This window comes from Penicillium maclennaniae (genome assembly GCF_028827695.1).
Source record: "Penicillium maclennaniae strain IBT 15551 chromosome Unknown utg000001l:1.0-3280838.0:1.0-3283122.0, whole genome shotgun sequence".
Lineage (NCBI taxonomy): Eukaryota > Fungi > Ascomycota > Eurotiomycetes > Eurotiales > Aspergillaceae > Penicillium > Penicillium maclennaniae.
The window spans coordinates 1,643,537-1,664,258 of NW_026623213.1; the positions used below are offsets into that span (position 1 = coordinate 1,643,537).

Consider the following 20,722-nt stretch of genomic DNA (forward strand, 5'->3'; position numbering starts at 1 on the left):
TCATGGTGGCCGTACTGGGCCTGATTTAAAGAAGGTCTTTCCCTGTTCTCCACGAGCCACTGCCGTAGGAGCCGAGAATCCCCTGTGGACATGGAGACAGTGGCATCGCCCCGCAAAAAGAATATGGAGGTGGGTCCGGGAATCGTGGGTCACCAGGCGAATCAACGCCAATGACATCGAAGGCACCGCTTAGGGAGCGGGTGGCGGCCTGCTAGTGTCGCTAGTGGGGCTTCTATATGGACAAGCATTCGAAGCAATCCGCTGCTTGCGTGCGAAATCCAGGAACTGATCAACGGGTCGGCCTATCATGGACGCAGCCGCTGTCGATTGCGTCACGCTTCCAGAAGCCGAAGCTCTCAGCAAGAGTCGCAAGTTCAAATACATCGTGCGGGAAAAAACCATGTTTTTCTCCAGAGCCAGCGTTCCTCAAATGACCTTGCCCCAGAAGTGCACGCCACTGACGGCGAGGATGCTCTGAGAGGGAAGCTGATGTTGATGTTGATGAGGTTTCTCCTGCCAAAGGCTGCTTTGGCCCAAGGCTATCTTGACGCCACTTTCAGATCTCCTGCCCTGGACCCTTGGCGCAGTACTATCACATTGAAGTCGTCTCATAACTGCACTATCTTGATCAAAGCCCCCCCATGGACCCCATCACATACGGAGTACTCACGTCCGCTTAAGACGGCCCGACAGTTCGTCCTTGCTCGGACCCTAGATCATTGACCTTATCCACGATAGGTTGATGTAGGCAGGCTCTTTGACATGGACCGTCAATGTAACTCCCCATCGAATTGATGTCCCCTTCTCGGGTCTTCGAGACTAAAACTATCTTGTACATCGCTAAAAGACACATTTGGAATTCCCGATGTCCCTGTAAGATTCTGAATGGGTAGAAAGCATTGCTTAAATACGGACACATCAGGATGAAGCTTCATTTGCGGAGGACCACGTCCATGAGTAGCTCGTGTTCCAGCGCATATAATGAGCTGAGTGTGCGTGAAATGGACTCCAAAGCCCGGTAGGTCAGAGTCTTTTGCTATTGTATTTGCTTGGTCGAGAGACTTGAACCGGAAAAACCCGGGACTAATTGCAAAAGACTAGCTCAATCAGCTAGGCTTGTGACATTATTCCTGTCTTCAAGACATCGTCTACTTTGGACGTTCTGGTCATCCCATCAATTTACCTCTCATGGTCATCTTCAAGTCCTGCCATTAAGAAGTAATGATTACTCCCTTGAACCGGATTCTTGTTTACAATACTCTGGGGCTTTTAAGTGAGGATTCCATTTATCACAGTCAAGTTCAGCTGTCCATTCCTAGATCGAGCCAGTTGGATGCGCGTAATGTGGCAGCCTCGGCTTATGCTATAGAGCAGGCCTGTCAAAAAACCTCGACTACAAATGTCTTCTCCGAGGACGCCGTTCTAGCACCGTGTGAGATCAAGATGTCCATCTCACACAGGTTCAAGGCCGAATAGATTATTGTGAAGATATAGCACTCGGCAGCCGCAACTCGGACTCAAGATTGAGCACGGAACAAACATCTTGCTTCTCAATTGGCGGGGGTCGCGGGCCTCTGTCCAGCTTGAAGTTCCATGCCCATGCCCCCGCTCGGCGCTCAACCAGACCTGTTGTTCGAGAATGTGGTTCGGATCATGCTGAGCATACTCTTGGCCCTCGGTACTGACCAAGCATTTATTTACAAAATCGCAGACTTTGACCAACAGAATCAAAGTCGATTGCAATTTGCTTTCGACCCTTGAATCCAAGCGCGACCCATGAAGCGAGTCACTCAACAAGATATTTGCGGCACGCGGCTTTCAACATCTCAATCCGCCGTTGGGTATGAATAAAGACCTCTCGATACATATCCAGACTCTGCTGCACCACCTCCTGCCGGGTCTTCGTGCCGGCACAGATCTCTAACATGCGCAATTCCATCTCCTTGCGAAGGAAAGGCTTGCTGAGCGAGATACTATTTGAAAGGCCCGCAACTATATTATCGTACCCTTCGACGAGGGCAGTGCCCAGTCGGGTTGGAATGAGTTCTTCAACCTTCGTGCGACCAGTACCTCGCTGGTGCACAACGACGTATTCGCGTTCCTTAATCTTGGCAATATGTTCTGCCATGGTCGCGTCGGTGCCAATGCCATTGGCGTCCATCAGACCAATCAGCTCGGGTTCTGTCAGGAAGCTTGGAGCTGTGGTTTTGCCTTCAGCAATATTTGCCTCGGTAGGTTCAAAGACTTCTCCTTTCTCGAATTTGGGGAGTTGTTGACTGCTTTCCCATTTATCGTAGACGTAAACGTCGAGGTAGTTTCTCTCCAGCACGATCAGACCATTGGCATGGAATAATTCTTCCCCATATTGAATTTCAATCTCACTGCCTTGACCTCTTGCGTCTTCAGAGCAGCAAGCAAGGAATCGCCGGACCACGAACTCGTACACTTTCTTCTCATTTGCATTCAATTGGCTTTGTGAGACCCAGCACACGGGGTGAATGGGCGGGTGGGCTTTGTCGTTATGACGGCCAGACCGGGGGGTCCTGAACTTCCCGTCGATAAGGCTTCAAAGTTGTTAGTTACAAACCGGGAATCATTGACACACGTCACTCACTCTCGAGCGTATTGGCCCCATGAATCGTCGGGGTATTGTTTCTCGACTAGCTTCTTCAGATCGATTGCCTTGTCGAATTGGTCTGTTTCTGTTCGGGGATAGCTGATATAACCCTTGGTGTAAAGCGCCTCTGCCACTTTCATGATGGTCTGACTGTCCATACGAAGAAAACGACTGCCCATCATCTGAAGGTCAACGGTTGTCAAGGGTAAGGGGCGCCATTTACTCTTGGGCTTTGAATTGACTTTTGTGACCTTGGCTTGCTTGGCCATCAAGCATCGCTCCAGCATCATTGTGACGGCCGCTCGATCGAATAGATGAACACGTTTCCATAGGAAGTTAACTTTCTTCCCTTCTCGCTGATGCATGACCTTGATGCTCCAGAAAGTTTCTGGTTTGAAGTTCTTCACGCGCAGATACCGATCGACAACGAAGCCCAGGGTAGGGAATTGACATGATCCTGTAGAGTGTGAGTCCAAACTCTGGTAAGACCGTAGTGGTAGTTACCATAACTGATGACTTTCTCCTTTAAGGCTGCAACGACAGCCTGAAGCTGAAGAGTCTGCAGACGAGTAAATGCGGCGCCAATTCGCAAGTCAAGCTCAATTCGAGCAGCCACCGCGTTAGCTTGAAATTCATCCAGCTCGACGGGCTCCCTCGCAGCACGCAGGACATGGCTAAAATCAAGAGCCAGTGCGGTCAGTAAGGCATTTTGACATCAACTAAAATCCAGACTTACGCCCTCTCCGTGTTGCTGAATTTGGCTCGTTTGACTTCAATACGAGCGTTTCCAGCCTTTGCCTGGTTCCTGACCTCGGAGCCAATATGCTCTCCTTCTCTATCACAATCAGTCCAGATAAAGAGTGCCTTGCTGTATCTGGCTTGGTTACGGATGTTCTCAGCTATTGCCAGCTTGTCCTAGGTCGACATTAGCAAGCCCGATCCGCTCTGCTATATCAAAAAAAGCAACCTTGTCAACAGACTCTTGCACTGGGGCTTCAAATAGCGACCCAGGAGGACAAGACATCCAGCCCTTGTACTGACGTTCGAAATCCAGGCCTGTAAGGTGACCGATCACGCTGGTCATGGTAACAGAGCAATTTCCCCAGGGACCTCCGAAGTTGAAATCGAACTCATAGTTCTTGACATATTGATTGCCACGAATTGCATGCTGCCCTTTACATCAGCCACTGTTCAACACGATATATGGGACACTTACGGTCTGGAAGGAACCGCCAGACAGATGCGTGGCCACGGCACGAGCTATGGCAGGCTTCTCTGCCACGCAGAGAATTTTACGTGCCATGAAGATGCAGCACGCAACAATCGAATTAGAGGTGGTCCATTCTACAGCGTAGATAAAGCATCCCAACGGAGAATTACTTTGGGACGCGAGGGTTGGATGCCTGAGGACGACGCGCCGTCGATCCTGAGGCACCAGTACCGATCCCGCCTTACCCGATGAGGTAATCCAAACATCAACCTCCCATCCTTCGAACTCCGAGTGCTCTTCTCCTTTCCAGCCCTGTCCTTGTTCAAGTTTTGGGTCCCAAAATGTCGAGTCTTCCGCTTCCTCATGTTGATTCCCTGGCGGATTGCGCCAACTTCAAGCTCACCGTCCTTCCTTATTTCGCCCAGTTGGAGTGGCTCCCCGCCAGCTTGCGCGAAGCCGGCCTGGATCTGCATAGCTTGAAGGCCGTCTATCTCGCCACGAACCCCTTCATCTCCGCGCTTTCGATTTGCTTGGTACTTGCAGGGGTCTTCTTCTTGGCTGCCGAAATCAACCGAAACTTCTCTCAGGTGGACCGGTTCTGGAGTATTCTGCCCGCACTGTACAATGTGCACTTCGCCGTATGGGCGCGTTTAGCCGGAATCCGCACTCAGACTTTGGATACTATCGCTGCCATCAGCATTTTGTGGAGTGTAAGTGCGCAACTCTCAACTGAATCCGGATCGGTTCAAATGGGCTCACTCATGTTACGATGAAAAGATTCGCTTGACATTCAACTATTGGCGCAAAGGAGGTTACTCCATCGGGTCCGAGGACTACCGCTGGGAAATCGTGCGCGCCAGAGTTAACAACAACTTTCTCTTCACGATCTTCAACTTCTCCTTCATCGCTGTGACCCAATCCCTGCTCCTCCTTCTGATCACCGCCCCGACCTATGTCTTTGTGATCATCGCGCAAAACAAGGGCCTTGAGAACTTTGGTCTAGCCGATCTGGCCTTCTCGCGCGCTGCTTTCTTCTTTATTATTATCGAGTTCTTCGCTGATCAGCAACAATGGAACTTCCACCAGGCAAAGCACGAGTACCAGACCAATGCGCGCATCCCCGAGCAGTTCAAGGACCAATATACATTCGAAGACCTCGAACGAGGCTTCGTTGTCAGCGGTCTCTGGTCGTGGTCGCGCCACCCCAACTTTGTCGCTGAGCAGGCAGTTTGGTTCACCATGTACGCCTGGTGCGCCTTCCGCACCGAGACCTACGCCTCGTGGGCTGGAATCGGTCTCTTGGGCTACATGGCCATCTTCCAGGGAAGCACTCGCCTTACTGAAGCGATCAGTGCCAGCAAGTACCCCGAGTACAGCGAGTACCAGGCTCGTGTGGGCCGCTTCCTCCCGCGCTTGTCCGCTGAGGCCAAGCAGACCAAGCCCGCTAAGAAGGCCGCTAAGAAGGCCGCTAAGAAGCCAGGGGCTGTTGAGGACAAGAAGAGCAAGTAGATGAGAGAGGTATAATAAGGAATCTTAATGTTGGTATACCGAGTGGGCAATTGTATTGGCGACACCTGCACATCTTCAACATGTAAAAAGGCGTTGCAAATGGTTCAAACTCAAGATGATACTAATAATGCCCTGGTTATCTCCATACAAAGAAGTCACACGACAGATGTGCAGCACTCATTGCCACGAAGGACGTAATACTAGAGCTTCTTCTAGGAACAAGGTAGCATCAACTGCGATTTTCATAGGCTAATGCCAGGTGAAATCTCTTCCAATTTTGCCCATATCTCGCTGAACAAGGCTTCCTGTATTCTTGCGCCTTTGGCATTGGTGACAGTGCAAGACGGCCTGAAAAGCATCAGCGGGGATGATCGCGAAACTAGAATGAAATATCTTACCTCTCCACCTGACAGTTATCAAGGTACTGACATCTGCTCTCCAAGACGCATACCAGCGCTGCTCGACTCTCGCATTAATTGAGACTTGCACCAGCTTGGATTGGGCGTGTTGATGACGATCAATGGGCCGTTCCTTTTCTCCAGCCTTTTCGCGAACGCTCGGACTCCAAAGAGGACCAGTAGCTTCGACAATGGATACCGCATGGCCATATCTGCAGTGCTCTGGTTGTTCAGGCGGGCGAATATCGTGTCTTCATGGTCAACATCGATTTCCTTCAACGAAGCAACATAATGCAAGGCTGAATTGACGATTGAGACGACCCCATAACCCCGCATACGATCACTCCCGGCGTTATTGCTTGGAGGCTGCTCTTGAGATTTTTGCTCGCCAATTTTACCGAGCAATCCTGCCCGGAGGACGCCTACATGAGGATCGGTGGATGGTCACTGCCCTGACCGTCCATGACTTTCTCTTGGCAGCCATGGTAGTCTGTCTTGATCTCTCTGTGAGGATGCAAACCTTTCAGCAAGATGATCGAGATTTCGCATTGAAGAAGCTCCGTGGTTTCAAATTTCTCAGCAGATAGGGGCAGCAATGGCGACTTTCCTCCTTAGTCCCATCTAGCATCACTCACACTAGACCTGATGATTCAGAAAGTCAATGCGGTCCAGGTCAATCCTGATGAGAGTCACATGTCTCCATATTCAGAACAAAACAACTTTTCTGGTATCGCGTTACCATATATGGAGGCGATGTCGGATATGATTGACGGTACGGAGGCTTTGGATTGGGTGAGTCCACATTCACTTAAGATTTTCTCACTTCTAAGAAATGTGGTAGTCTCTACTAGATCAATTCTTCCAGAATCCGGGATTGAATTCGTCTTGATCGATTCAGAAAAGATAGGAAATGGGAATGAACCATCAATGAAAGCTTCCAACTCGCTTCTAAGTCTGTGAAAATATATGAGCCAGGATCATCGTCTATAAAGCCATATGCAAGGCTTTCCGAGCAGATCAAAGTAAAGGAAATCTCATCTTCCCATCTTTTCCGGCAGTTGTGCGCCGCTGAAACTCCGCCTTCTTGCACTCTTCATCCTCATTCAAAAGTTCCTCCACCAATCGGTGCATATCTACTAACAAGTCTAAAGGACTGTCTATTTCTTCAATTTGATCCATCAAGTCAGCAATCCAAGGCGCCCACTTTGGCCCCAATTTCACCAGAATAAATTGACACCACAGCCATTCAGTACCCTGCTTTCCCTGCTGATTACACTGGATTGCACGGCAATATTGCACCATGAGACCAAGGAAATCCGTCAAAGATCCACAATCGTCGTACTTGAGATCAAGCATGTCGCGGACACCCCTCATAGAACAAAGCGTGGTTGCCGATACTGAACCGTACGTTCTCTCCAGGTAGAGCCAAGCTCCGCGCGGATTACCCCGCCAGTCGACATTGAGAATTCGACGTATCTCTGGAGACACACTTTCCATAATACCGAACCAGGCTATTTTGAACAGATTGTGGTGGTGCACCTGGTAGTTGCTTTCTCCCGGCACGCAGCTTAGGTCTTCCGAAATTGTCAGCCACGCGTTGGATTCGATGAATTGGCGCTTCTTATTCATAGCCCACCAGGAATAATTCTCAGGTCCCGTGAGAATGATATCGACGTCTCTGTTTTGATAGAAACGATTCAGTGTCGGAGCGGGGATCTGTGCAAGATGTTCTTCTATATTGGACGGCTTTGGTAGCTCTGAACTCCTGCCTGGTGATCTCGGCCACGAGAAAGACCCCTTTGTCGGTTGTCTGCTGTGGCTGTTGTTGCTGGATGCTCCACTGAGTATTGGTATTGGCTTTCTCTCGATTCTGAAGTGTACTGGAGCTGGCCGGTTGGATTCATCATTCGATCCTGCTTCTTGCAGGGTTGACGAACGACTTGGCACAATATTCGACCAATTCCAATTCTGCAGCTGGGCAGGCTTCCATTCCTTCTCAATGAGATCTCTTGGGATGCCATTGTCCAGCTGTGCTATATTGTTCGGTCGGTCCTTGCGAATCTTGGCGATTTGTCTTTCTTCAGCTATCGATCCTCTGCGTGAGGCGGTTTGCTGAATCATGCCCTCCGGCCTCTTATAGAGTTTTCGAACTGATCGCTCATCGTCGTCTTGAGATTTCCGGAACATCCTTGAGGTATTCTAGGAACTTGCGGAGTGCGAATGTTCAATTGATGCTATTGCAGATGGACAGGCCTTTTCAACGCGCCTGGTCATATATCTCTTCAAATTTCATTGTGTACGGGTGTCTTGTCTGGCTGTTATTAATGAGATGCGAGACAAGTCACTTGCATTGTTGACACGACTATGTGATGTTACACAACTCAGAGGTGCATTACAAAGAACAGTATGAAGCCTCACGCATCTTTGAAAGTACATTGACACCTCTTCTCACGCAGTATCAAGGTATGTTACCAATTAGATGACTACGAGGCAGAATCCACTTGACCAAAAACTGATACCAAAGATCTTTATAATATACACTCGACACAATTGTACACGAACTCCCAAAAGAGAGTTCAAATAACGAGAAAAGATGAGTAGAAAGGGGTCTTCATATTCGATTGCGACATGATTGAAGAGAGTGGTCGAGACATTGTGGGCGAGAAAAGAGCATTGAGAGGGGATTTAAAGATGGAAAGAAACAGATGCAAGTCCATAAATACACAAAAGAAAAAGAAACCCCCAAGGAGTACCGCGATGATATCACTCCCTGCGAATTTGCCAAAATGCAGTCCAAATCAGTACAAAACACAAACCGTCAATTCGGACCGTTTACGGAATCGGGGTTTCATCCCGACCATCCTTGCCCAGGGTCTCCTCAGGGTTCGTCATAGGCTCAGGCGGGGCAATGGTCTCGCCATTCCTGCCGTCAAAATACTTGGAGAATTCGCCGGACTCAGGGAAGGGACGGGGACCCAAGAGTCGGATCATGTCGTCACGGCTGAGGACCTCCTTGGAAAGGAGCTCTTCGGCGACGATGCCGACCTCATTCTTCTTCTCGGTGAGAAGGTCGCGGCACTTCTTGTAGGCGTCGTTGATGATGCGGCGCACCTCCAAGTCGATGCTTTGGGCAGTGTCCTCGGAGTAAGGCTTCTGGATCTGTTGCTGACCGTCCTCTTCGTAGTAGATGAAGCCGAGCTTCTTCGACATTCCGAACTTGGTCACCATGGCGGTAGCCATGCGGGTAACCTTGTTGAAGTCATCGCTAGCACCGCTAGTTACGGTGTCAAAGTGAAGCTCCTCACTAACTCGCCCACCCAGGGTCATAGCCATGCGGTCCATCATCTGGTTGACGTTCATCAGGTAAGTGTCACCGCCAGCAGGGAGATACTGGGCGTAGCCCAGAGCGCCCTGTCCACGAGGGATGATAGAGACCTTGAGAAGCGGGTCAGCCCACTGGAAGTACCAGCCACAGATGGCATGGCCAGCCTCGTGGTAGGCAACAGTGCGCTTCTCCTCGGGAGACAGCACAAGGGACTTCTTCTCAAGGCCACCAACCACTCTCTCGATAGCTTGCTCGAAGTGCCTCATCACAACCTTCTCAGCGTTCTCACGGGCAGCTGTATCAGACGTTAGCATAGCTTCCAATACTTGAATTCATATAAACTTACCAACAAGAGCGGCCTCGTTCACACAGTTGGCAATATCAGCACCGGCGAAACCGGGGGTTAGAGCAGCGAGACGGCCCTTGAGAAACTCCAGATTCTCATCAGTAACAATCTTCTTCAGGTAAACGTTGAAGATCTGCTTGCGGCCGTCCATGGTAGGGCGGTCGATGCTGATGTGTCGGTCGAAACGGCCAGGTCGCATAAGGGCCTTGTCAAGCACATCAGGTCGGTTGGTACCAGCCAGAACGACGACCTGCTCGGAAGTGTTGAAACCATCCATCTCAGTGAGGATCTGGTTCAAGGTACTCTCACGCTCATCATTACCGCCACCAAAGTTCGACTTGGAACGGGATTTACCGATGGCATCGATTTCGTCAATGAAGATAATGCAAGGAGTGTTCTTGCGAGCATTGGCGAACAGGTCACGGACACGCGAGGGACCGACACCGACGAACATCTCGACGAATTCGGAACCACTAACACTGAAGAAAGGCACACCAGATTCACCGGCGGTAGCCTTGGCAAGCAACGTCTTACCGGTACCAGGGGGACCGGACAGGATAGCACCACGGGGAATCTTCGCACCAAGCTTCTCAAAGCGCTCGGGCTGCTTTAGGAAGCTCACGAATTCCATGATCTCAACCTTGGCCTCGTCCATACCAGCGACGTCAGAGAACTTGATCTTGATATCAGACTCGTGATTGAACCGCTTGGCACGGCTCTTGCCGATGCCAAAGATGCCACTCTGACCACCGGCAGCACCTCCAGCACGACGTGAGACCCAGAAGATACCACCAATCAGGAGCAATGTAGGAGCGAAGGACAACAGAGCACTACCCCAAGGAACTTCGTCGACATACGCAACGGGAATCCGCTCGTGGGGTGGAATGCCCAACTCATTTTGAGCAGCCTCTAGCTTCATCTCAAAACTGTCGACAGATCCAATTGTGAAGTAAACGTGACTCACTGCCTGGCCACCGGACTCGGGGTGCGCTTGAGCCACGACTTCGCGGTTGAGGTCAACCCGGACCCGGCTGCCGTTGGATACAGTCAACTTCTCCACAAGACCCTTATCGAGGTAATTGGAGCGGAACTCCTGCCAGGTGATATCGCGCGCACCGGTCTCGCCGGGAAGAAGGATCGGTAGACGTAGTATGTGACAAGAGCGGTAACGAGGAAAGAGGCGGGATCGAAACGGAATTCAAAGACTCTGCCGGGAGGAGGAATCTGTTGCTTGTCCTTCTGCTTCTTTTGATCTTTCGGGCCAGACTCCTCTTTGCCCTTCTGCGACTTTTCGTTCTCCTTCTTTGCCTCCTCGGCTTTTCTCTGCCACTCCTCGGTCGACTTGTCCTGGTTAAACATATTCTCCATGTCTTTCTTTGCCTGCTTATCGGCTTGCTGGCTGGTAAATTTGAATAGGAATCTTGTCATCCGAAGGTAGTCCATCAACGATGCGTTTCGGTGGTTGTCGACGAAGTTCTTCACCTCCGTTGGCATACCTTCCTTCATGAACTGTTTCCGCATCTCATGAAGCTGCTCATGCTGTGATGGGGGCAGACGGCCTTCAATGTGTTTGACAAATGCATCCAGTTGCTTCTGCTCTTCTTCGCTCAAGACAGACTTAGGGTCCTCCTGCTTTTTCGAATCTTCATCTTTGCGACCATTATTCTCTGGCCCGCTGCTCGGCTTGTTGTCCGGAGGCGTCGGGCCGCCGGGGCCATCGGTGGCATAAGTTCGGATACGGTATGGGGTGATGAGGGATGGAAGTCGAGCCGGAGGCACTCGCAACGAGGCTGGGCCTGTGCGGGTGAGGCAATCGGTGGCTCTCCTCGAGATTCGAGCAATGTTGCCTGGCCGTCGGAGAAGGGCGGCCATGGTCGAGGAAAGGGAAGCCCAGAGGGCTGCTCAAGCGGGGGAAAGGGATGATCAATCGAGGACAGCAGCGATGAACAACTGCGCGCAATCCATAAAGGGAATCGACGTTGAGGTGGAAGCTCTGGAGCTGCCGTCTCGGCGGAAAATTCACGCCGTTCCGAGCTGAGTCATCAGAACACAGTCGAAGCCCAGAGATGGACTTAAGCGGGGTTAACCGCTACTACGTAATACAAACGGCCGCGAGGAAAACGAATATGACTCAACAACACTATGGAAAATAGAGTTTGATACATGGGGTTTTTTGGAGTATGTTGCCCGCCACTTCAACGATCTAGATTATAATTTCACTGTTTGTAGATCACTTCTCGGTAACCTGACAGCCAAGGCACATTTTGAAGAATAGGCTGAGATATGGCCGTCTTGGAACTTAACGGATAGGAGGTATTATATGTACATGTAGAGGAGATATGAGTATAGAGAGACAAGACAACCATTTTGCGCCAAAGAGAAAAAATTCTGTGCCGTACCGATACCGTGAACGCCATGCACATCCAAACAAATGCAAAAATAAGCCTTGGGGTACTCTTACGTCCCCAATCAGTCATGCATCATGATCATTGTGCCGGTGGCTGGCCAGCACTCCCGGCTTCAAAGACAGGGAAATTTGCAGACATATCAGCCCAGTCCCACTCGATCGTCATAGGCATCTGCCAGAGATCCTGTGGTACAAAGGGCTGTTGGAATGACGCAAAGTTTGGGCTGGCGGGAAAGGAGCCTTGGTCGTGGAACCCAGGATTTGCCATTTGATCAGGACTTAACATGCCCGGGAAGTCTTGTTGGAGACCAGGCACCGAGTTGATGTTGCTTGGTAGGTCACTAGAGATGCCAGTGGTTGGAGGTATACCGGTGGTTCCACTAAAGCCATTGATATCACCAGGTGAAAGTGCCGCGGCATTAGCATTGTTCATAAACGTAGAGGGCGAGAAGCGAGCTGAAGAGTGAGGTGGCTTTGAAGGCCTATTGGCAGAGGAGTCGCGCTGTCCTTCGGTTGTCTCATCCTCCGGTGCATTCTTGCGCTTCTTGCGTGCGTGGGTTTCTTTTTCAGCTTTGTCAAGGACGACTTTGGCGATTCTCTCGAACTCGCCGCATAGACCCAGCATACGCCTGATACTGCCGTTGGATTCATCGGAGACAAGAGTAGAGAGGAAATTGACGACAACGTTCATCAGCTTGACGTCGGAACGGGCGCGCCCGTCGTTCGGATTTTGGAGAATATTGGCGAAGAGAGTCACAAGTGCGGAGACTGGATAATAAAGAATCAACCTGCAGCGATTTGAATTAGTTGACCATTCGAGATTCAAAAGCTCCAAAAAGCTCGAGAGCACGTACCAGACACAAGCAAAGTCTCCCTGTGGTATGTACTTGATCAAATTGATTGACGCCCTCGCAGCGGTCACGCAGAGGACTGCCGACAAGAAGACCCTTGGGTTCAAGGGCCGAGCGTTTAGGCCTTGAATCGCATAATTTGATAGACGGCTGGTCCAGTATCCGTGGTGCACAGACATACGGTGAATCGTGGTAAGACAATTATAATATGAAAAATGGAGAACGACAACCTGGAGCAGGAGGGGACCGTGGGTTGCCTGGATCTCATGTTCGGGGCGGAAGTCGACTGGGATGTTGTCTTTCCAGTCCTCCAACTCCTTGTCAAGTTCGCCAATAGTGTTAAGCAGTTCGCCATCGGACTGTTTCGATGCCTTGGCAGAGTACAGTCTCTTGTACACGCTACTTTCAATTGTGGCGAACTCGCACAAGGATCTGAAGAGGTTGAATTTGCCTTTGCCGTTAGCGAGCGGGACATTACCAACATTGTCTGGCGGGTCTTCGCTGGGCAATTCGACATTCATATCATCGTCATCTTGCACTGGTGGTCGACCAGATCGAAGGCAGATGTCTTTGTCAAGGCAGTACGCAATCCAAAAGACTCTTTTTCGCTGCTCCACCTCCACAGTATTTAATCCAAAGGCCGATCCCCGTTTGTGCAAGCCGATGCTGTGCGAGAGACGAATTGCCGCAGCCACTAGGAAGAAAGCAGGCTGAGGGTTGGGAGTGCCCTGTAGGAAGAGCGACATACCCAAGAGGGCTTGCACGCTCAATAGGTCGGTGTTCCGCATAGTCAATTCTGTCAAGACACCCATAGCGTTCTTCAGATATAACCATGCTTTCTTGTCTTCTTCATGAGGCACTAGGTTGCTCATGACACGGAGACGATGGGAAATGGCAAGTACAACGTTGATACTCGCCCACCACCCAGAGCCCTCGTAAGGGTCACGAGAGTATTGTCGCTCGACCAGATGCATAAATGTCGCCTCGTGGAAAAGCGGGAACATACAATTAAAATTATCGAAGAAATCCTTGAATAGTGACAGAGCCTCCTCTTTCGGGGAAGTGGTTTGAAGACACGGCGGGCGAAAATGTCACTGAAGATCTCCGGTTTCCAGTACATCCACTTGTTGTCATCAACGGACGCCGACGAAATCATATCTTGGAAAGAAGTATCTCCTGTCTTTTCGTTGACCCATTGAATCCCCTTTGGTGAGAAGATCGAGAATCCAGACGAGGAACCTGTGATGCGATTGTCAGTGTGTGATCTGCATCATCCACTTTGTAGGGAACCATACCAATATACCGAGTCTCTCCGCAATTATTGGTTACCAATGAGCACATCATATCCGACAGCGCCTCGACCTCGCCTTCAGACTGTTTCTCCGACTTGGGGGATGTGGCGTCGGTATGCGGGCTGGAATGGGAATCCATGCGGGGTGTGGTGTTATGAGAGGCTGACGTTTGCTGGGTTGCACTCGGGGTGTTAAACTGTTTCAAGTTCCTCGCCATATTCAAAGCATTCGTTCGATCGGCCAGTCGTTTCTCCAGCGTTCCCAGATCCGTCTTTCCATTGTCGTCCTCAGACAAGAGGCCGGACAGACGCAGAAGAGATTCCATGCGTCCCAAACGGTTCTCCAGACCTTCGATGTACTTCGCTCTATTTTACGATGTGTCAGAAACCAAAAGAGGCATTTTCAGTAGCGACCATACCCTTTGGGTGGATTACGCTTCTTCTCCACTTGCGTGAAGACACAGTCCGTCTTATAGTTGATGCAGTGTGAACACTTTGGCATCTTGCCGTCACACTTGATCTTCTTTTTCCGGCACATATCGCAAGCCTATAGCTCAAAGAACCTTATTAGCATATGCCATTGGCATGGAGCCGGTAGTTTGTCCGCACCCTCGCAATCCTTCGTCGCTTCGCATCGTTGGTTTCATCTCCCACGCCGAACGCCGAATCGTCGTACATAGAACCTCCAGACATACCGGCCACCTGTCCGTCTTGTGAGTAGTTGCCGTAGAGCTGGGACTGCTGGTTCATCATCATGGACTTCATGTCGAAGCCCATGCCATCGTCGTCCCCGGTGCCGTCCATTTTTTCTTCGCGTGGAAACTCGCGGGGTGGAGCAGAGGAAGGTGGTGTTAAATATGGTGACGTTGCGGGGCTATCGTGTCGGAGAGTAGTTTTTTCCGGAGCTCTCCCCTGAAGTCGAAGATCAGAGAGAGATTGATAGTGGACCGGCGTGGATGACGCATCCGAGAGGCGAACCTTAGTATGAGCGTTCGTCCCTGACGTTCTGTGCTCCGGACTTTGGGCGAGGAAGCTGACTCAACGGACCTCCGGACCCACGGACTAGATGCTACGTTATTCTTTTTGAGCCAGGGGTATAATTCGCGTATAAAGTACGAAATACGAGTGACGCCTGTTGCTGCCTTGAAGAAAGACCGGAGCCGCTTAAGCCCGATTCCGAGGCCAAGAGCGGGCTGACGGTGCGGTGAGTTTGCGTGTGAGAACTCCGTCCTTTTCGTCCGGGTAAACGCGTGTCCGTCTAGTGCCCGTTCTACGCCTTCACTGGAGCCGTGATCTCGCTCGGATGCTCATGGCTGACCGGCGCGAGTTTCAGGCTTCAAAATGAGACCCCTCATTGTATCCGATCGATACGAGCATAATGTGCGAGACCGAGCCGAAGGTGGGATAGTCGGACCCGGATCGTTGACTAGGTGAAACCGCGCCTTCTAAAATCGCGGGGACTGGACCGAGAAGAGATCGGCAAGCTGCTGAGAGGTCCGCAAAATATGAAGTTGTGATTTACATGGATTGGACCGCTGGGAAAGTATCGGATATGGCGCCCAGAGGGTCGGGTTAATAGATTGGGAGTGTAGATGCTATGGCATGCTCAATAGTAAGATATGATACAAGATAGTACAATTGGAGTGGCGATCTAATCGAATATGTGAAAAGGCATAAAGTACAAGCAGGAAGAGGGAAACCACTTCATTCGGTCCCTTGCCCCGGTAAATGATAACCAAACGCCACGCTATGCACCCAAAATAGGCCAGTCTCTCGGACATGAAGCCCGAGTGCGACAATCTGCCGTCTTCCTCAAAGAGATTATGTCCAACATCATAGAAATTGATTCGGAGGCGGCCGAGTCGAGTCAAGCCAAGTCAAGTTAAGTTGATTCGATCATATCACGTATGCTTGTCGAGGAACTCCTTGGCCTCGTTGATTTTGGTGGCCAAGTACGGGCTGCCACCACGATCGGGGTGGTTGAGCAACATGAGCTGACGGTGCTTCTTCCGCACCTTGTCCTTGTTCAGGGTACGCTCACTGCGAACATGGTTAAGTTAGTGCCCAGGTCAAGGATGTGGATATTAAAGCCGATGTACATACGGAAGTTCGAGGATGAGGGAGGCTTCACGGCGGTTCATGCGGGGCTCGAATCCTCTAAATAACATGTCAATGATAATGTCATGCAGACCCTGAAATCACACGTACCCCTTGTAGAAAGCCTTTCCGGCGGCGTTGACGCCTCCCTTCGAGCGGCGATAGGCGACCAAGCCAGCGCGACCCTGCGAAACAGTCAGTTCAGGTACTTACCCGAAAATATCGATCAGTCAACTTACCAGGAAAGCAGCCACGCCAACACCGAGACCAACAGTAAGGACGGAAGCCATGGGGAACAGATAGGATGAACGACGAGAGGGCGATGAATCTCGGGCAATTCGAGTCGAAAGGGTCGCGGGATAAAAGTCAGCGCGCGAGTCCCGATTGGGTTTAGCGGCACTCCTCCACGCCGCCCGAAGCTTCAAAAAAAAAACTTCTTGCGACACAGTAACAACCACACATCAGTAACCATGCGGTACGTTCACATCAGATTTCCCTGTTCAAACACATCAGCTAACTCTCTGTCCTCCAGTGTGGAAACCTGTCACTTCTGCTCCCGCCCCGCCTTCCCGGGGAAGGGTATCACATTCGTCCGCAATGACGCCCGCCAATTCCGATTCTGTCGGTCCAAGTGCCACAAGAACTTCAAGATGAAGCGTCAGCCCCGCAAGTTGAAGTGGACCAAGAGCCACCGTGCCGCCCGTGGCAAGGAGATGATCGTCGACTCATCCCTGGTGCTCTCCCAGTTCGCCAAGAAGCGCAACGTCCCCGTCAAGTACGACCGCAACCTGGTGGCCGCCACCGTTACCGCCATGCAGCGCGTCGAGGAGATCCGTCAACGCCGCGAGCGTGTCTTCACCAAGCGTCGTCTGGCTGGCAAGTTGGCTCGCGACCGCCAGCGCGAGGCCGACCGCAAGGTCGTCGCCGAGGGCGAGCACCTTATCCGCAAGGAGCTGCGCGACCGCGAGGAGGGTGTACCCATGGTGGCTGAGCAGAGCAAGGCCGCCAACCGGGTGCACGGTGCGGATCTGCTGGAGCAGCAGAGGAAGAAGAAGAAGCTGTTGGTCGATGGTGGAGTGCAGGACGAGATGCAACTCGACTAAAGGCATGGGCTTTCATCTGGGACTTTTTTCTTATGTTTCGACCGCTATTTCGACGATACGATCCTGGAGTTGGGCTTGCATTTCATTCAATCATGGTGTTTCTTCCTCAAAAGCAATCGATATCACCGGCTCTACGTCTTACATCCGACGGGCTACCAGTGAAGAATATTACACGCAATCTTTTCATTCATCAATTTTCATCTCAGTGCCACTCAGAAGTTGGGGGCATTTGGGCGATTTGATATAACTCTATCGATTAGAAAGAATCAAGATATTCTTCTGCACAAACATGTTCCAGGTGTAAACTCCTTTCTGCAGTCTTACTCTTCACCTCTTGGCTTGTTGAGTCGTCTTTGCTAAGGAGTACTTGAGCATGACGCGTCGAGACTTGACTGATCGTAGTAGTATCTGTATCAAATTTTGAAATCGTTCTAGAAAGAGGCAAGCATGATATCCTTTGAATCAATGTGAAATTGGTTCTAGGCCCTGGCACCAGACCGCCGTAAAATACCCCGGCCTATTCAACAGGAGCAAAATTCAGCCACGTCTGAAACCCTCAACGGAGATAGACCTGTGCATACAACTGATCGGCTCATCACATACGCCAGACAAAAATTCCCGAAATACAGTGTAAGATCATGATACATGTGAAAAGACCTTACAATCCTTGCAAGATTTCGACTGGTCCAGTCCCGTCAGCACGTAGACAACAAAGAACCCCTCTCAAGCGGCTAAAACCGGCTCAGCGGGCTCCAAGGTTCCTTTGAAGGTTCCTTCTGGACCTGCATATGGTTTCAGCCATACTTTGGCCGCAGAGATGCTGAAGAAGCACTAGTGCTGAACAAATTCTCCTCAATGGGGGGGAAAGACAGGGAAAGCGAAAGGAAGAAAGGAAAAAGAAAAACTAATAAGTCATACAACGCAAGACATCTACAAACTTCTACGGAGGAACAAATTTAGTTTCATGGGTTTATTCATTGCGTGCCCCGTTCGAGGATGTAAGTACACACGGTAGAGGGAATGCCAAATGGCAAGTAGCATGGATGAGAGTGGATGGGAAGAACACGGGTGATGAGGTTTGGGGACAGATAGGTGTATATGTGCGAGCATGAGGCGAACACAAAAGAAAGAGAAGCAGACGAGCTCAAGAGGTATGGGATATGAATGGTGAATATGCGCCGGTCAATCAAGTAAGGCCATTTATGGGGGTTTCCAGGAACAAAAAGAAAACAAACACTAGCAAGGGTGAATGGGCAACAAAAAAAAAAAAGAAAAGAATGATAGGGCCAAAGAGACATGATACATGGAATTCCAACGGAGCATTGGAGGAATCCCGAAATTCTTTAGACACACTGTTTTGCGAAGAGTAGACCGGTTGTACCCCAAGTCATGACAACTTCAGGTCCCGACTAGGTTCAAGGTCTATTCCTTCATTATGCAGTGCGCATGTATAGGTAAACGTGTAAACAAGAAGTTGCCCAAGACAAAAACGCTCAAGCTCGTACATTTCGTCGTGAAGAAGTCGTCGCGCGGCGCTGAGCCGCAGCGGCGGCCGGCTCTGAGCTGGCGAGAATAATTATTCCTCCATGCGGCCGAAGACACCGTCGTCATCGTCGTCGGTGGGAGATGTGCGGCTGCCAAAGTCCACATCGGCGTTGCGACGTTGGCGGGTCTCCTGAGCCGTGGCTTGGCCGCCTCGTGCTCCGCGTAGATCTGACACCTTGTAAGATTGCGACGGGTTGAGAGAGGCGGAGAGGAAGAGTTCGGCGTTGGATTCGCGGCGAAGGGCCTCGCTCATAGCGCTAGGTTGTGCCAGGCCAGAGCTTTGGTGGCTGCTCGAATCCAAGTAGCGAGCCGGCAATGGAGGTACAGGTGGCACATCGGGAGTGTTAGCCACGGGGTTGGTCCGAGGAGTACCAAAGTTGCACAATCCGATGGCAGCGGCTAAATCAGCCTCATCATCCTCGTGCAGCCGTGTATCCGCGGTGGAGGGACGGGTATCGACGCTCGACTTGCGGAAGTGGGAGAAGGCAGGGGAGTGGAGAGGAGCGCTCTCGTTATAGGAGCTGGAGGGAATCGACTGGTAAGATCGGGAAAAGGCCGAGGCGTTGCTGATGCTCGGGCGCTTCGTCCAGTTGGCCGGCATGCCGGACATCTCAAAGTCATCGTCCTCTTCCTCGTCCAGCGGGGGCGGCGTCGTCTCGGCCGAGCTGATGCCATCACGGACTTCTGACAAGGCGCCGGGAGAGCCAGAGGAGAGTTCCGAGTCGGCCTCGGGGGACTCTTCGGGCTCCTCGTCAATGTTCATGTTCACCAGCACGGAGGCCGCCTCGAGCAGCTGGACCTGCTGGTGCTTGGAGATGAGAAGTTTCGAGGTAATGTTCCAGGCTGGGTCGTGTTCCCACCTAAGAGACCACAAAAAAAAAGGTCAACCGGATGCCACCAGAAAATTCAAGGGGTGGTCAGGGGAGAATGACGGAGGGGAAGTTGGATGGACCACGAAGGCGACCTGTACAGAGCCAACGTGGCGCATCTTCTCCGATCGAGCGGGAGAGGACGGGCGCAAGGGGGAAATACACACATATGCTTGGACAAGCAGCTGCCATGCTTGTACCCTTTCCCACAACGATCACAGCGGAGGTCCGCCGGATTGCGTTTCCCATCGCTCTTCATCAAACCAGCTTCGCTGGATCGGCGGTTGCGACCCTTGAGAATGGACTTGCCGTCCGCTTCGGAGGTGCTCGGCGAGGATTTGCGAGGCACAGGCTCTTGGCTGGGGCTGTTGACGCTACGAGACAGGTATGAAGCATAGCCGGACGGACTTCCCACTGAAGCGGAATCCACTCCCTTGCGGCCCCCGAGGCTGCGGCGGTGCGCGGCCATAGGGAGCGACAAGGACTCTCCGCCCTCCTTCATCGACGCCGCGATCGCGGCCACGGCATTGGCAGTCGAGGTGGTGACACTCTTTCTGCGGGTGACGCGATGATTGGCATTGACGGCACCGAGTGAAATGGAGTGTGCGTGGGAACGCTGGTTGGGGTTGAGGGGACGCGAGAGAGACAATTCCTATAGAGCGGGCCGGGACGGCCACATCATCAGCCTAGGAACCCAGCCAAATGACTCAGGAACCGTAAATGGCGTGTTGACCACATACCTTGAACGAGGCCATGGTGAGAGGGCTTTCTGGCAATCGAATTTTTGAAAGCCTTCAATGAAGCGAGGTACCCTCAATTCCCGGGTGGAAGTTGGTGGAATGACGCGGAGGGTCGAGTGGGTTGCGCGGTTAGCGGAGGTCGAACGATTCGAGGTACTGAGAATGCAGTAGCGGAGCGAGAGGTGTGAGGCTCGAAGAAGCCAGGAAGAAGGAAGCAAAAAAAAAGGGTGTGTAGTCCGGTGTGGAAAGGTGAACCAAAAAAAAAAAAGGAAGGGGAGAAAGAAGGAGATGTCCGGTATGGCAGTGTGGCCCACCAAAATCGCTCATTGCTTTGCGGGGGCCTTTCCCATTGAGCATGCGGGGGAAGAGGATCCTCGCCTGTAACACCGTGTATCGGGTTTGTGTTTTTTGGTT

At 51.4% G+C, this 20,722-nt stretch overlaps 9 protein-coding genes across 9 annotated transcripts; 3 read left to right on the forward strand and 6 right to left on the reverse strand.

Annotated features, from left to right (window-relative positions):
* Nucleotides 1-307: 307 nt before the first annotated feature.
* Nucleotides 308-723, forward strand: N7477_000644 (uncharacterized protein; the record flags this gene model as incomplete). Its single annotated transcript, XM_056962307.1, has 2 exons — nucleotides 308-385; nucleotides 415-723. 2 exons carry the CDS (start codon nucleotides 308-310, stop codon nucleotides 721-723), a joined length of 387 nt encoding a protein of 128 aa, XP_056827310.1.
* A 1,063-nt stretch (nucleotides 724-1,786) lies between these two features.
* On the reverse strand, nucleotides 1,787-3,920 carry N7477_000645 (DNA topoisomerase 3; the record flags this gene model as incomplete). Its single annotated transcript, XM_056962308.1, has 6 exons — nucleotides 1,787-2,564; nucleotides 2,615-3,074; nucleotides 3,122-3,291; nucleotides 3,354-3,532; nucleotides 3,585-3,785; nucleotides 3,834-3,920. 6 exons carry the CDS (start codon nucleotides 3,918-3,920, stop codon nucleotides 1,787-1,789), a joined length of 1,875 nt encoding a protein of 624 aa, XP_056827311.1.
* A 248-nt stretch (nucleotides 3,921-4,168) lies between these two features.
* Nucleotides 4,169-5,336, forward strand: N7477_000646 (DUF1295 domain protein; the record flags this gene model as incomplete). Its single annotated transcript, XM_056962309.1, has 2 exons — nucleotides 4,169-4,537; nucleotides 4,605-5,336. The coding sequence occupies 2 exons, from the start codon at nucleotides 4,169-4,171 to the stop codon at nucleotides 5,334-5,336; spliced, it is 1,101 nt and encodes a 366-aa protein (XP_056827312.1).
* A 1,415-nt stretch (nucleotides 5,337-6,751) lies between these two features.
* N7477_000647 (uncharacterized protein) lies at nucleotides 6,752-7,921 on the reverse strand (the record flags this gene model as incomplete). The annotated part of the gene is made up of 1 exon (XM_056962310.1): nucleotides 6,752-7,921. The coding sequence occupies one exon, from the start codon at nucleotides 7,919-7,921 to the stop codon at nucleotides 6,752-6,754; it is 1,170 nt and encodes a 389-aa protein (XP_056827313.1).
* Nucleotides 7,922-8,566: 645 nt separating this feature from the next.
* N7477_000648 (ATP-dependent metallopeptidase FtsH/Yme1/Tma family protein) lies at nucleotides 8,567-11,277 on the reverse strand (the record flags this gene model as incomplete). Its single annotated transcript, XM_056962311.1, has 3 exons — nucleotides 8,567-9,354; nucleotides 9,406-10,498; nucleotides 10,522-11,277. 3 exons carry the CDS (start codon nucleotides 11,275-11,277, stop codon nucleotides 8,567-8,569), a joined length of 2,637 nt encoding a protein of 878 aa, XP_056827314.1.
* A 614-nt stretch (nucleotides 11,278-11,891) lies between these two features.
* Nucleotides 11,892-14,758, reverse strand: atrR (transcription factor atrR; the record flags this gene model as incomplete). Its single annotated transcript, XM_056962312.1, has 6 exons — nucleotides 11,892-12,600; nucleotides 12,667-13,714; nucleotides 13,759-13,902; nucleotides 13,959-14,320; nucleotides 14,374-14,501; nucleotides 14,564-14,758. The coding sequence occupies 6 exons, from the start codon at nucleotides 14,756-14,758 to the stop codon at nucleotides 11,892-11,894; spliced, it is 2,586 nt and encodes an 861-aa protein (XP_056827315.1).
* A 1,097-nt stretch (nucleotides 14,759-15,855) lies between these two features.
* Nucleotides 15,856-16,341, reverse strand: pam18 (putative mitochondrial DnaJ chaperone (Tim14); the record flags this gene model as incomplete). The annotated part of the gene is made up of 4 exons (XM_056962313.1): nucleotides 15,856-15,994; nucleotides 16,058-16,111; nucleotides 16,163-16,236; nucleotides 16,291-16,341. The coding sequence occupies 4 exons, from the start codon at nucleotides 16,339-16,341 to the stop codon at nucleotides 15,856-15,858; spliced, it is 318 nt and encodes a 105-aa protein (XP_056827316.1).
* Nucleotides 16,342-16,521: 180 nt separating this feature from the next.
* Nucleotides 16,522-17,154, forward strand: N7477_000651 (Ribosome biogenesis protein RLP24; the record flags this gene model as incomplete). The annotated part of the gene is made up of 2 exons (XM_056962314.1): nucleotides 16,522-16,526; nucleotides 16,584-17,154. The coding sequence occupies 2 exons, from the start codon at nucleotides 16,522-16,524 to the stop codon at nucleotides 17,152-17,154; spliced, it is 576 nt and encodes a 191-aa protein (XP_056827317.1).
* A 1,576-nt stretch (nucleotides 17,155-18,730) lies between these two features.
* On the reverse strand, nucleotides 18,731-20,335 carry N7477_000652 (putative C2H2 finger domain protein; the record flags this gene model as incomplete). Its single annotated transcript, XM_056962315.1, has 3 exons — nucleotides 18,731-19,559; nucleotides 19,736-20,220; nucleotides 20,309-20,335. Coding segments are annotated over 3 exons (1,341 nt in total), but the record flags the coding sequence as incomplete, so codon positions are not given.
* Nucleotides 20,336-20,722: the final 387 nt, after the last annotated feature.